The 14,174-nt window shown below is 35.6% G+C and overlaps 1 protein-coding gene across 1 annotated transcript; it reads right to left on the bottom strand.

Moving 5' to 3' along the window:
- Positions 1–2,240: 2,240 nt before the first annotated feature.
- On the bottom strand, positions 2,241–8,327 carry LOC137814868 (phytochrome A-2-like). The gene is made up of 5 exons (XM_068617795.1): positions 7,543–8,327; positions 4,798–6,885; positions 3,735–4,548; positions 3,025–3,315; positions 2,241–2,701 (listed from the first exon to the last, which is right to left on the bottom strand). The coding sequence occupies exons 2-5, from the start codon at positions 6,872–6,874 to the stop codon at positions 2,491–2,493; spliced, it is 3,393 nt and encodes a 1,130-aa protein (XP_068473896.1). The 5' UTR covers positions 6,875–6,885; positions 7,543–8,327; the 3' UTR covers positions 2,241–2,490.
- Positions 8,328–14,174: the final 5,847 nt, after the last annotated feature.

Below are 14,174 nucleotides of genomic sequence, written 5' to 3'. Positions count from 1 at the left end.
CCTATATATGAATAAAATTTTGAGTTGTTTGCTGAGTAAGAAGATCCTCAGTTTTAGCACTCTAAACCACCTAATATTCATAAATATTAAGGGTATAGTCCTTTAAAATAGTATATAAATATAAATGCGACAATTTTAGAAGAATCAAATTAGGAATTTTCCAATACTCATTTCAAACATCAACCAATCTAGATTAAGATGCATAAGAACATCACGAGAAATGACTATTAATAGAGTTATAAAAACACCATTTAGCACTCCAAAAATTTACAGATAAGTCATCCCATAAAAGCCATTGAGCATCCCCTGCAGCCAATACTCAAAACCATACCACAGAGAGGAAGAAGAGTGTCTAATAAAGTATTATCTAATTTAGAAATGAACCTATTTCTCATCATGCTAGCCCATCCTTCAAACTAAATAAAAAATTCCAAGCTACACGAAGAAGTATGGAGCCTTGATTTTCTTCCCTCAAGTTAACAATCCAAAGACCACTGATAAGCACATTTTTACTCACATTTAATTTTAACCTTCTTGAATTATAAATGTGAATAAATTCACTAATTTAATTATAATTTACCTAATTGAGTTTATTTGGGGTTTAATTGAAATTATTGATTAATTTCATATTTTTAATACATCAAATGGTCTAATTCTTGTTGCAACATACCGTCTTATGAAAGAGTATGCAACACTGATGTGTGCAAGTCTGATTAGTCAAAGTCCAATTTTCTTATTTGAAACAGATTTGGAAACAAATCCACGTAATATGAAAAATTAAAAACAAAATATAAGAAAAAAAATGAAAAATAAAATCTACAGTATCTCAAACAAAATCTAAATTTTTTTAGAAAAAAATATTGGAAACTATTTGAAAGATAATCTAAATTTGAAATCTACAAGGAAAAGAAACTCAAAAATGAATACAAGCCATAAGGAAGATCATCATTTCAGATTACACACGAGAGACGTTCAACCTAACTACATTGTTTTCCTTAGTCTTCTATTTTCTTCTTTGTAATTACTTTTGTTTTGTCTCTGCATGGAATCTAAATCTTTTTGGGTTAATTCTCTTGTAATTTTACATTGAATTATGAGGTTTTGTGTAATTCAGTTTTTGTTCTACAATTTCTGTAGACGAAGTCGTCCTTTTTAATTATAATTTTTGTTATTGAAATTTTTTTTGAATGCTAGTTGATAATTCAATTTTGTTCTTTAATTTTCTTGTTTAATTTGTTTTATTCTAAACAATCTCTTATGTAATTAATTTCATGAGTAGACGCTTGAAAATGAGTGAGGTATTGAATGAATTAGTGGACATTAATTCTGTTGGATTTAATTGACCCTTGTTTGGTTAAATTCTATTTTATTTGAAAATTAGATGGATGATAATCACATGACAATTGATGAATAATTCAATGATAAATGAACTCGAGAATTAATCTACTTTCTAAGTTATTATATTCTTTTTCTTTTAATTGCTCAATGACAACGACTCCATTTTTATTTAGTTCTCATTCTAATTAACATTTTCTACACATAATATATGAATCCTATTTAACTAAGAATATAATTAAATTTATTGAGAAAGAAATTTGGTTGACTAGTTCTATTCATACTTTTTATTTGATTTGATTGAAAACAACAATGATCAATCACCTCCTTTCTTAGAATAGCATAGTCTAATGAACTGTAATCAAACCTTTTAAAGCAATATATCCCGTCCAAACGAAATTCCTAATTCATGCTTCCATAACCTTTATAATAGCTACTGACCATTTATAAACTCTAAAAGTGTAAGTCACAATTCCACAAATAACTGAATTAACTAACTGAATGGGGGTGCCCATCATGCTCAGCATTTTCCTATCTTAACTTTCTCCATAGTAGGCTTAATATACTTTTCTTCTGGAACACCTTTGAAAAGTTGAGCACCGAGATAATTGAAAGGTAAAAAACCTTTTATGAAATTTAGAGTAGAAGAAAAATGTTGAACCAAACAAGAAGAAGCCTTAGACGAAACATAAGAGTAACTTTTGAGTCTATTATGCCATTGGTCCAAAGCAGCCCCATAGAGGTTAAGTAAGTCATACATGCTCTTGAGAGAGGTTTTGTTACCTTTGCAAAAAGACCATAACATCATTTGCATAGAAAACATGAGCGGGCATAGGTTTACCCTTAACCATTATTGGAATAATTTTGCCATTTTGAACCAGCTTTAAAAAATGCATAAAATAAGCTTTCAGAGAAATAGTATTCTAATATTTTATTTATGTTTCGTTCTGTTGCAAATGACGCATAATTGCTGTAATGAGACCACTTAAGGAGAGTGTGAATCGTTAGTTATGCATTACATATCTACATTATCACCTTACACGAAGGTAGGTCATAAAAACAAGAGTTAAATATTGAACAAGGAATGCAAATTTCTTGCACCCTTCACTTTCTGATGTACAAAAATTATGGTTTGGTTTAATTATTTCCAAAATTTTAACTGTTGGATTTATGAGCTGCGGCAAGTTCAACTGATAAGATGAAAGATGATTTGCCTGCTTCCCTTATATAACGCACTTCTCCATTCATCAGATTTAGCAGCTTTCTGCTAATCAGCATGCTGATACCCTCCTCAGATTCATCACCATCACGTCCAAACATTTGGTTCAGCAATGTTTCTGGAATCCCAAAACCCTCATGTGTTATGCTGCAAATGACAAAAGCAAACACAGATTAACAAATTATGCATCTACATAATCTCAATATAGCATAACAAGTTTATTTCCTTGAAAAGTTGTGTTGCATAGGTCCAATTCAGAGTGATGTGACCTGAGTTGGATCTGTATAGGCATAGAAGGTGTACCATCTAAAACATTTAAACTAGTTGGATTCAACCCCTTCATGCCTCCTTGCTTGTATAATGTGAAAAGATAATCTTTTCACTTCATGTTTATTTTATCAGCATTTAATCAACAGAAGACCTACAAAGAAAGTTTGATATGTCCATCTGAGGTTGGAATAGTTAATTACCTGAGCTCCAAATTAGCAAGATGGACTAGTTTCCCTAACTGCTGTTTTGATAATGAGGCTGCTACAACAATCTGACCTCCATTTGGTGTGAAATTGATGGAAATCAATAAAAAGTCGGCTAAGACCTGCTGGAGCCTGAGACCATCACCATACAAGGTTTCTCTTGTGATCAGCTCTTCAACATCACTCACTAATCGGATACCTTTTGCATTACCTTTTGTCATGGCTTGACTTAAGGAGGCAACTAACACTTCATGCAGAGTAAATTCAACCATCTCCAAATCCAGGTAGCTGTTGAATATACAGGAAAGAAATGTCACATAAAATAAACTGAATCAAAATTATGCAGGACAAAAGGGATGACTAGTAAGACTGAAGTCTATGCTTCTACTGTAAAAAAATATTAGTTATAAATAATCTAATTCCTGAAATTCAGTAGATAAACCAAATATTCACTCGTTAGAGTAGGACACAGTGAGCACTTTCTTGTTTAACAAAGAGAACGCATACAAAAGTCAAATTTTAACTGCTGCTGCTGGTGCATATTCGAATTTCTTGATAAAACTATCATCAGCTAAAATACTTGACTGTTTCATTATGACACTCAGTGTTAGTTGTGGTTGTGAAATAGCATCTCTTGTTGATGCCTAACACCACATAAATTACGAGGACTAAAGAGTATAAAAGCACAATATTTAGCAATATCATACCCATCAACGATGCTGTCAAGATCTGAGTCAAGGACTTTGCTAAGCTGGCGTTCACACCGACCACCCGTTTGCAGAAATTGTTTTTGTTCAGCTCCCAACTCAGCACCTTCTAACAATTTCCGGGAGAAAACAATCCCATATAAAGGACTTTGGATTTGCCTTTTCAAATAAGTTAAAGCTTTCAGTCTTTTGGAAGCAGTTTGTTCAGATAGGCGCTGAATGTGTAATGCTTGTTGCAGCTCTGGACTAGCTAGTTGCAAGAAGCAGAAGACTCCAGTAACTACACTCTCTGCATCCAACTTCTTACTCACAGAAAGCAGACATTCTACGTGTTTCCCATCACGAGTAAAGAAACTAAAAGGAACCTTCTCCGTTTCCAAACCAGCCATGGCTTTGTTAACTACAATGCTGAAGTTAACAACAGCTTCTTGATTCCTTAGACGACAATAAGCTATTTGTGTCCCAAAAACCTCCCCTAAAAGCATTTTATCCATCACCTCCTCTCGCTTCCATCCAGTTAATTTTGTCATAGCTGAATTCCATTCACAACACCACCCAAATTCATCTGTGCCAAATATTGGAGGGATCAATGGGTTTCGGTTCTGCACAATTGCCTTGTAGTCGCCTTCAATTCTGGTGAATTTGTCCATCACTGTCTTCTGAGCAGTTATATCTTGGGCCACAAAACAAACCCCCACAACATTATCTTGAAGATCCCTGCTTGCACAAGCATTAACCACCAAGCTGATAGGACCAGAATCAATCTTCAAATCGTGTGTTTTGATCTCAAATTGCACATTTTTCTCTTCCTCACCTAATCACATTGTAATATATTAAATTATAGGAAGTTGGTATAAAATGGAATAAAACTTGGAAACAAGACAAATTAAACTTCTTATAATTCTTCAATAATGCAATATTCATGAATGACTTTAGGGAACATAACATCCTAACATCTAAATACTCACACTCATTTCAAAGTCTCTTCTCATGAATGCTAAGACTTGAAAAAAATAATAGGAGAGCTTGTATAAGAATAAGACGGGAAAAGAAAAAGGCATACCCTGCAGTGCCATGTCCAACATCTTCTTGACTCTATCTACTGAAAAATCTTCAACAAGAGTGAGTAAATGCTTCCCAATAGCTTGCTCAACTGGAAGACATGTCAACTCAGCAATTTTTTTATTCCATCCATTGACCATCCCATTAACATCAACAGCCAAAATTGGCACTGTTGCTGTCTCAATTAACCTTACCATCTCACTAGTCACTGCTTCCAGATCCTGCATCCCTTCAATTTTCAAATCACCTAATCTTGTATTGATAGCATATGTGCTTATCTCCATTCTCTCAGTGTCTTTGAATGCATTTCTCAGTATTAGTTGCAATGAATGAATGACATCCATTTCATAGTCCTTCCAGGGCAAACTCCTTGTCTTCATAACTTCAAGGAAAGCCTTGAATGAAGATCTTGGATGCATCCTCCTACCATCATCCCTTTCACTAGGCTCATGCTTTGCACCACCCCATCGAATTTCTGCGGCCGTGTGAGATCGAAACCAGAAAACTATATCTTTGGAAGCTATTCTGACAGCTGCCATTCCACAAGTTATATCACCAAGAGTAGCAGCCCCTGGGAAGCCTGCATCAGACAAGCTATCTGTACTCAAACCTGTGGAATCCCTGTGACATTCAGACAGCCACAAAGCTATCTCTCTTATCTGGGATTCACTTGGTGTTACCCCTAATCTCCATATCTTGTTTTTATACAACAGTGCTGCACCATCGCAGTTCACAAGATCCATTATATTAGGACTCTGTGAGACAATACCCAGGGGTGCATCTCGCATCAGCATATCACACAAAAGTGTTTGAGTCCTCAGGATATTCTTCTCAACAATCTGATACTCTAACTCAAGTTCTTTGTTCACATGGATGGCAAATACCTGAGCCAGGAATTCGCAAGCATACCTGAGAGGGAAAGGAACAAACCTGGGAGTAGAGTGATGGCAAACTACTAAACCCCATAGTCTCTTTCTCTTCTGTGGCTGAACAGCATCAGAACTATCCCCATCTTCATCATTGTCATTGACTACAACCGCCATAACCAAGGAAGCACTAGAATTCATGTTTTGCATGTACTGCAAGTGGCAACTATGAGCAGCCCTCAAGGTTGATCCACACAAAGTTAATTCAAATGGAATATTTTTGTCCTGAAGCACCTTCACATGCTTTGCACGACAATCAACTATCATACGCACCTTGTTCTTCAGAAACAAAAAACGTGTGGCCTGAGGAAAATCAGTTGCTGGGTAGTGCAACCCCAGATATGGCTCTAGGCCTGGCCTTTTCACTTCAGCAATCACTTCCCCATGATCATCCTCATGAAATTTATAAGCCATCACTCTATCATAACCTGTGAGTTCAAAAACCTCTCGAACCATTGTGTCACACAGAGTGTCCATGCTCCCACTAGGCAAGGATTGCAATTTAGTTATTGCTTTAGCTGCAAACTTATAGGATTGCAGGGCACCTGCTGCAGTCATGGGAACTTCATGAGGCTTGACCGGCTCAAAATCAATGATCACACTACCGGTAACACGATGGATAATTGCATAAAAGGGCTTCCCAGAGGACTTGCAATGAACTAGAATGGGGTTAAGAAGTGAAACCTCCCCAAATCCTAGTGCCTTCTGAATAGAAGTAGAACTCGGGGCAGTGAAAATAGTTCGTATGTCGGTGCCAATGCCAAGACCAGGGTGTTCACCAACACTGGGAACAGCATGGCTAACCATGGTGAGCATTTCAGGTGCATTCTCACTATAAGCAATGACCTTACATGTTTTCTCATCTAAGGCTAGCAAGCACCCAAATGGTTGGATAAGCTTGCTTTTCTGTAACTGATGGAGGTAAGCAGTTGTTACTCCATCAGACCTTGTTTGATGATCACCACTGACAGTGCCTGTGCCGGAAGACAATCTCACTGAATTGGAGTAGTTAAAAGAACTACCTGATTCCTCAAAAGTTGCATGCAGTTTCGCATCTAAAGTTGTCTGAGCAAGAACCCTAGCACTGCGTCTCGATGACCTTGATCTGCCAGAATTATTGCTGGATGTTTGGCTAGGCCTTGAGGAGGACATTGTCACTTCAACTGCACTTGAAATAAACCACAAGCACAGAATCACTAAGTTAATCTCTCACAAGGAATAATGGAATCTGTTTGCTCTAATAGAGATACAAAGCTACTATGGACCTTGTCAAATGACATCATCCTTTCTCACTATCACAATTCAAGAAGAGAAACTGAATTTTTCAACACATGAACATTGACAAACTTTGAAAGGCTTCAGTGAGCAATGATAAATAATGATCCAATCATATCATACTGCACAACTACTATATATCCAAAGTTCAAATAATAGTAGTATTAGCTTTTTTTTTTATCATTATCTGATGCACACGGTAAGAGGCTATAAATTCTCCAGAGGATCTCACGGGTATGCGCTCAACTAAACACTCCACTCAGCAAAACATAACTTTATTTTATTTTTTGCAATTTTCTGTTCATTTTTTCCACTTTAATCTGCAGGAACAGTGAATAATACGGTATCTTAATTGACCCGGAAACGACAGAAGAAACATCCAGAGTACGGTAAACAAGAATTTTCCTTTCCAGAAAGGAGTACGTACAACAGAAGCGTTAAAAAAAGAGCAAATTTAAGAGGATAAGGAATAATAACCAACATATCCAGAAGAAGCAACAATCAGGTGAACTGAATAGAAAGAAAATGCAGAAGGAGAAACCCACCTTGCAAGGAAAAATCTGATTCCAACCAATGAGCAGAGAGAAGGTTTGAATAGAAGCAGAAAGCAACTAGGGAATATAAATCCCCGATAGCTACTTACTGTTTAGCTGCATCTGTATATGAAGAATAAGAAAATCTTAAGCACCGACCTTTGGGACACAGCTAAGTGGAAAGTGGGAACCCCTCCAAGCTCACAGAACTCAGCAGTTAGAGCTGAGACACAGTGGATACTGCCATGCCATAGTAAAAGTAACAATTTAATACTACTCCTCTCTCTCTCTCACTCTCTCTCTCCCTCTTTCTGGTGCTTACTTATATTTAATATTATTATGCAATCATGATAGTTTATTATAATATTACTACTGTCAAAGAATGGATTGGTTTATAAGACCTGAAACATGATGATTGCATCAGTAAATATAAATAAGCACTTTAACTGCCTCTTATCACGATCTGCTTAATCACCTACAACTCTGACTTTCCTTTTTGTTTGATTGTTGGATACAAATTTCAGAGAAGAAAATACCCAATAAACTTATTTTGTTCATCTAATTAAACAAGCTTCAAACTGTGTTCCCTTCTAATAAAGGTTTACTAGCCTATTAGAAGGAAACTATTTTCTGGGTCACACATTTTTCTTCATTGGATAGCATAGCAGCCCCATCCATAGAAGAGGAAGCATGCATAGCGAAAAGCAACAAGAGAAAGTGTTATGGGTGTCACGTGCAGCCCCCAAAGCTTATGCCTTTGAGAAGACTTTTAACTACAAAAAAGGTAAGAATACCACAAGCAGCCACATTTCCACTGCTAATGATGGAAAGTACACCCCACAACCATGTGTACGTTATTTACAGTGCTACAATTTTTAAACACTTTTATACCCGTCAAGGTTTTATCTTTTTTTATTATTTAATTGTTTTTATTATGACGGCTGAGATATGAGAGCGTACATGTGTGTACCTTATATGGGTTTTTATTACTTTTTAAGACCAAATTTGTATACATTCTCTAGAAATAATCATGGTTGAAACACGACAACCTAAATATCTTTTAGGTGGATCTTCAAAAATAACTCCTACTAAATTTAATTATAGTTATGTTTTATGTTGTCATATATACTTCAAAATTGTATTTCTATAATTCACATGATAAAATTCACAGAAGCATCTCTGTAGTGGAGGGTTGGCCTTATCAGTAAAGTGTATCTTTATTGGAAGATGGTTTATTCAATGATAGCGTAATGTGCACGTAGGCTTGCTGTCATGAGGTTGTACTTGCCAAAGCCTTTCTTCTCGACAACACGACCAATGGATAAACCACAGTTTTTATTTTCTCCATATTCATCTTTTATTTTTTATTCTTTTCAAACACTTTTAACTCAATAATATCTTTTTGATATATTATTTTTAAAATTATGTCAAATTTAGTATCAAACTAGTGTTTGGCTTCTTTTCTGTCGTATAAAGTTGAAACAAATGATTTACTAATTGTGGAATCTTCGATGGTTATTTATTTATGGATTTAAGAATAAAAGTATCTCCACAGACTCTTTAGAGTAAATAAATTATGTTTTTTTTATTAAAATCACTGTGAAAGGGTTTTAGAAATTGTGATAAATTGTATTATAATATTTTTTAAATAAAAAGTTATTTGTAATTTCCTAATTAGTACTCTAAAGGTTTTGATTCGTGTTTGTAAGAAAAAATGTTAATGAGATTAACGATGGAGAACTTGGTTAAGAAATAAGCCTTGTTAATGTGCAAATTAGAGTTTCTTCTTAATTACAGTTTCCTCGTTCTCTTGCTTGCTGTTCCCTACTTCAGCATGGTCCCCAACCATATGCAAACTCAACATCTGTTTTATTGATTTATTAGTTCATCTTTCAGATCATCCACTTATTCTCAAGCTTTCCCCACGCTCCTCCTGAAGCTTATCTTTCTCACAACTGCATATAAAGTTAGCTACAGTGCTGAGGAGATGGATTAGTGATGGTGGAGCTGTTACGAAAAGGGCCATATTAGAGGTTGAAGCTTTAAAGCTTTTTTGTTCTAAACTTCCTATGTTAATTACATAACAACGTTGACATAAATGTTGGTGCCATTGACATTAATATATGGGACATATTGTTGGTTGCATCAACATTGTTATGTCGGGAAAAACATCAATGTTAACCAGAATTAACTTCATTACAAATAATATTTGCTTTCAAAATAGAATGTAGTAAACAATTCTTTGAACTACTTCTTATAGTCAGTTAATCACGTCTATCAATTACAACTAGTTTTGGTGTCGTGTGTTTTGTGCTTGCTTGTAATTTGAATCGTAAAGCAAAGAATACTATTCATATTCAGACCACCTTGTTTTGGTACCAATTTGGTTTCCATCACTAAATTATTTAAGGAAAGCTAAATAGCACAAAAACATTTCACAGAAACAAACCAAACAGCCAATCAAGTTCATTGCTCTCCTGTTGATGGTAGTGTGGCCATTCACCAGTACAGTTATCTTCTCTTTGATAACAACAGCATTTGATTCAGAACATTTTGCCTCTCACAATTCCAGATATTCTTTCTTTTCCAAAAAAAACTTGTTACTTTAACTTGGTGATGTGCTGAGTTTAGTTAATCTGTTTACAGAATTGTGTTCCAGCCTTGCGACCATTTATTGGAATAACATGCTTTTGCTTTTGGGATTCCTCTGTTTGTAACCAAAAGCAAAAGCTTTAGGGATAAAAGAATCTCATAAGTAGAAATTCTCTATGGGTGGGATAGGGATACCATATTTCTTATCTATAGTCAAAACCTGCAAGCTTTGCCTAAGAATCAAAGCTATGTGACTGGTTTTCTTTGGCAGATGAACTCAATTTATGATTCATTTAAGCTTACTTTATGACAATACGAGATCATGTAAGCAAACTCATATTCCCCATTCAAAAATAGATTGTGCCAAAACCAAATTAACCACATACCCCCCACAATAATCGTGCTACATGAAACTATCCATGCCTATAAAGTAATCGCGTGACACGAGATGTTGATATTTTTATTTTACCATTTGTTACAAAATTAGCAAATCATCAATCACAAGTCATCTTTTCAGGTAAGAGACCTTGTTTGCAGTTACCTTTCTTTGTCCTTGCCAAATATTATAAAGCATCAATTTCTCTTTCATCCATTACAGTGCTCATTCTTTAATTCAAGAAAATCAAAATCTAGACAATTAAATTTTCAATAAAAGCAAAAAAAGATAAAATAAAAGCTAGAGAAACAAATTTCAGTTAAAGCGAAGTAGTGAGGCGAACATCCATCCTTCCTCCCCCAAATAAATAAATATGAGTACATTACAGGGCACCAGCCTCTGACTTAGTGATGAGAATGAAATAGATGCCAGAAAAAATAGTGACCAGGATGAAATATATGCCACCAACAAACACTAGAAAAAGAAATCAACAAACAAAACTACCTCTTTCTTCTTCTTTATCTTGGTTTTCTTGTTTTCTATCTCATCAAGAATGTTTAAAACTAAAATATAAGTTATATAAGGAATTTCCAGCCTTGCTATGAGTCAAAGATACAAGTCTCGGCCAAGATGAAGGTTTACCTCCCATGGTTTCCACTACGAAGTTTGGGACCATAAGTAGACCTAGATCACACGTCTAACAGAATAACTCTCATCAGCTGGACCATAGTAAAATGTGTTCCTTGAACTCAGGTTTCGTACAGAAGCCACTGGATCACCACCACAACGCCTTACCAAACCTCACTTTCAATTTCTTTAGTCAACATGGAAATGGCATGGCGCTACACAAACAAAACCACAAAAGAAAAGGGTTTCCGTCCTGCATGATGAAAAATCCCATAAAGACTGCTATAAAGTGCTATGACTTTGCTTTTGGCTGGGAGTAAATTGAAGCAAAGAATTTTTCTGGCAAAAACTAAATTTTCTTGCAATGAAGTAACAAAGTTATATATTCGTAATAGAAAATGTCTGAAAAAACCTTCGTAACATTGGAAGTAATTTGAAACAACAATAAAAATGTTAATTGAACCCATTAATTAGAAATGTTCACTATTGAAATCCCTTGAAATTGGATTTTAAGCATCCAACTGAAAAAGAAGAGGGCATAAAATTGTTGAATGTAGAAAAGATCTTGGAGGGAACCAAAGATAACTCAACAACTAGAAAGGAAAGATTGAAATGCATACTGATTATGCATATTGCTTATCATGGAAATGGCAGCAGCCTAGGAAAAATGAGTGACAAACATATGAAGTGTATTAAAATACTTCATCGACAAACATATGCAGACCAATATATTATTATCTTACAAAATTTTCCAGACTTAAAATACAAAATGACTTCTAAATTGTGTTCTCCGAAATTTTCCAATTATATGCAGACTCAAGAATGGGAACCCTTGTCATTTCCAAATATAATCGAATACATACGAGGACGTGAATTACCAAAAAAATCAGAGCAACTGATGTTCAGAACAACAATTTATGTTCAGGTTGCGATGCAAAAAAAATTCCATAAATTGCAACCACTGAAAAGACCTCTAAAACAAGCCAAATAAAAAATTTGTATGCACGAGGAAACCAATCAAACAGTGCCTGCCGACAGCTAGAAAAAGATTATGAAAATAAAAAATTTCTGTATTGATATGTACACCACTTCTCCAAATAGGGACAAGTACAAACTCCAGAACATCAAAGAATCCAATTTTCACCAACCTCTCCAACAGCAGCGCCTGATCAAGCAACCTTCCATTCTCTTGAACCGTAATCATTGAATTGCAGCAAGTTTCCTATCTATAACTTACACCACATTGCTCTAAATGAACAAAAATGCAAATGAGGGCCTCACATTACACTGCTCCAGCCTCTCACGTCAAATCTCTACCACTATTATTGAACATCCAATCACCTCCCTTACGAGCCATCATAATGTCACAATTTCATTATTTTACTTACACCGTTTCAAATTGAGCAGATTATCCTAAAACCCAATCGAACGCAAGCAATCTGCAACAGTAACTAATCCAAGTGAGTGTTGCATTCTTTGGAATAGAAATCATTCTTATCCATCACAGTTCTCAACATGGCATGAGTGAAATTAGGGTCATTGGGATCACTCGTGGGAGACTCATTAGGTGATTCCAACACTTTGGGCCGCGAAAAACAAAACCTGCACCCACTCCCTCTCCTTCTTCTTCCACTACCGTCACCATCAACAACAATCACCTTACCCTCTTCGCTCCCCGGACGCGATTTCGCAGAAAGACTCTTTCTGTTGCCGCCTCTGCGTATTTGCTTCTTCGCTTTCGCGAATTGATGCACAACCCCCTTCCCAAAACCACTACCCTTTCGTCTCCTGCGAAGTTGACTCTTCCCAATTTCAGAATCGTCGTCGCTGCCTCCTTCGTAACCGTGACGATCGGCGTCCGAGAACGAAATCCCCTCCTGCTCGGAACAACCAGACATCAATTCCAACCGCGCTTGTTTCTCGGTGGCAGCAGCGAATTAGGTCACGCAAATTAGGATTCTGAACTATCATCAAAGTTGAATTTGGGTAATAATAATATGAAATAATGAACAGTTAAGAGGAGAGAGAAATATGGTGTGAAATTGGGCAAAACACATATATAAACTGGTTCATTTGATTTTGATTTAAATTTCAACCTTTTCTTCATATATACTATGTGTGATGTGTTTCACAAACTGCTTCATTTCATTTCATTTCACTTGATTTGAATTGAATGTGCAAAATCCTTCCTTAATTTTTACGACTCCTAGTAATGTAGAACAGAGTCCACGTGTTAGATGTTAGGATTAGGTAATCCAACAGTACCCTCTTTCTGGTTTGTGCTGTCTGTGTCACACATAATGGTTTTTGGGACCAAATAAACCTTTTTTTTCTCAAGAGTTTAAGATCCACTCAACACAACCACCGTCCTAATACAAGAAAATTGAAAAAACGTGTATTTTAGAAGGATACTCAATATTTTAATAAATATGAAGTTGTGAAATTCAATTTTTTGTGCCCACTCCTAGCAAAGGGATCGCCCTACCCCGGGTTGTGTTCAAATATTTTCAAACATTACGAACAAAATTTATATTTGAACTATATTCTAATATAATATATTAACGTTCACTTTATTTTTTTTATGACACTCATAATATAAGTTCATCATGCACATGAAAACTTATTCACAACAAACACATATATACATAAACTCTTATTCTTTCACTCTTTAAAAAACTTAGTGTTAGAAAAATGATTGTGTCCTAGACAACTTGTGAAATAGAGTATTTTATTTGTATATCTTTCTTATATGAAGTTAGATACTAAAAGTAAAAGAGTTTTCATACTTGTTCTTATAAAGCTAGGACCTTGCAAAATACTTTTTTTTGTTGCGGTCTTCTCGTGTCTTCTATCTCTCGGTTGGACTCTGATCTAAACACGATGGAGGGTGTGCTTGCGAAGACACTCCGACGATCAAGTCAGTTCGAGAGTTAAGTATCAGAGGAGTAGGGAGTGAATAGTTATCTCGAGTGTTGTGTCTCTCCCTCTATTTATACTACTATGGATGGACCCTGACTATTGTGGGTTTGCACTTGAGTCCAGTTGGAGG

The sequence above is a fragment of the Phaseolus vulgaris genome, chromosome 1 (assembly GCF_000499845.2).
Source record: "Phaseolus vulgaris cultivar G19833 chromosome 1, P. vulgaris v2.0, whole genome shotgun sequence".
NCBI lineage: Eukaryota > Viridiplantae > Streptophyta > Magnoliopsida > Fabales > Fabaceae > Phaseolus > Phaseolus vulgaris.
The sequence above is the reverse complement of the archived record's forward strand: the minus strand, read 5'-3'. Positions and strand labels throughout refer to the sequence as shown.

What these genes read in the sequence shown, in the direction of transcription:
- LOC137814868 (XM_068617795.1), bottom strand. Translation starts at nt 6,874, where the DNA reads ATGTCCTCCTCAAGGCCTAGCCAAACATCCAGCAATAATTCTGGCAGA. An exon ending in CTTGACAGCATCGTTGATGG is followed by an intron (nt 3,316 to 3,734) that starts GTATGATATTGC and finishes TATATTCAACAG; the next exon opens with CTACCTGGATTTGGAGATGG. An exon ending in CTTGCTAATTTGGAGCTCAG is followed by an intron (nt 2,702 to 3,024) that starts GTAATTAACTAT and finishes TGTCATTTGCAG; the next exon opens with CATAACACATGAGGGTTTTG.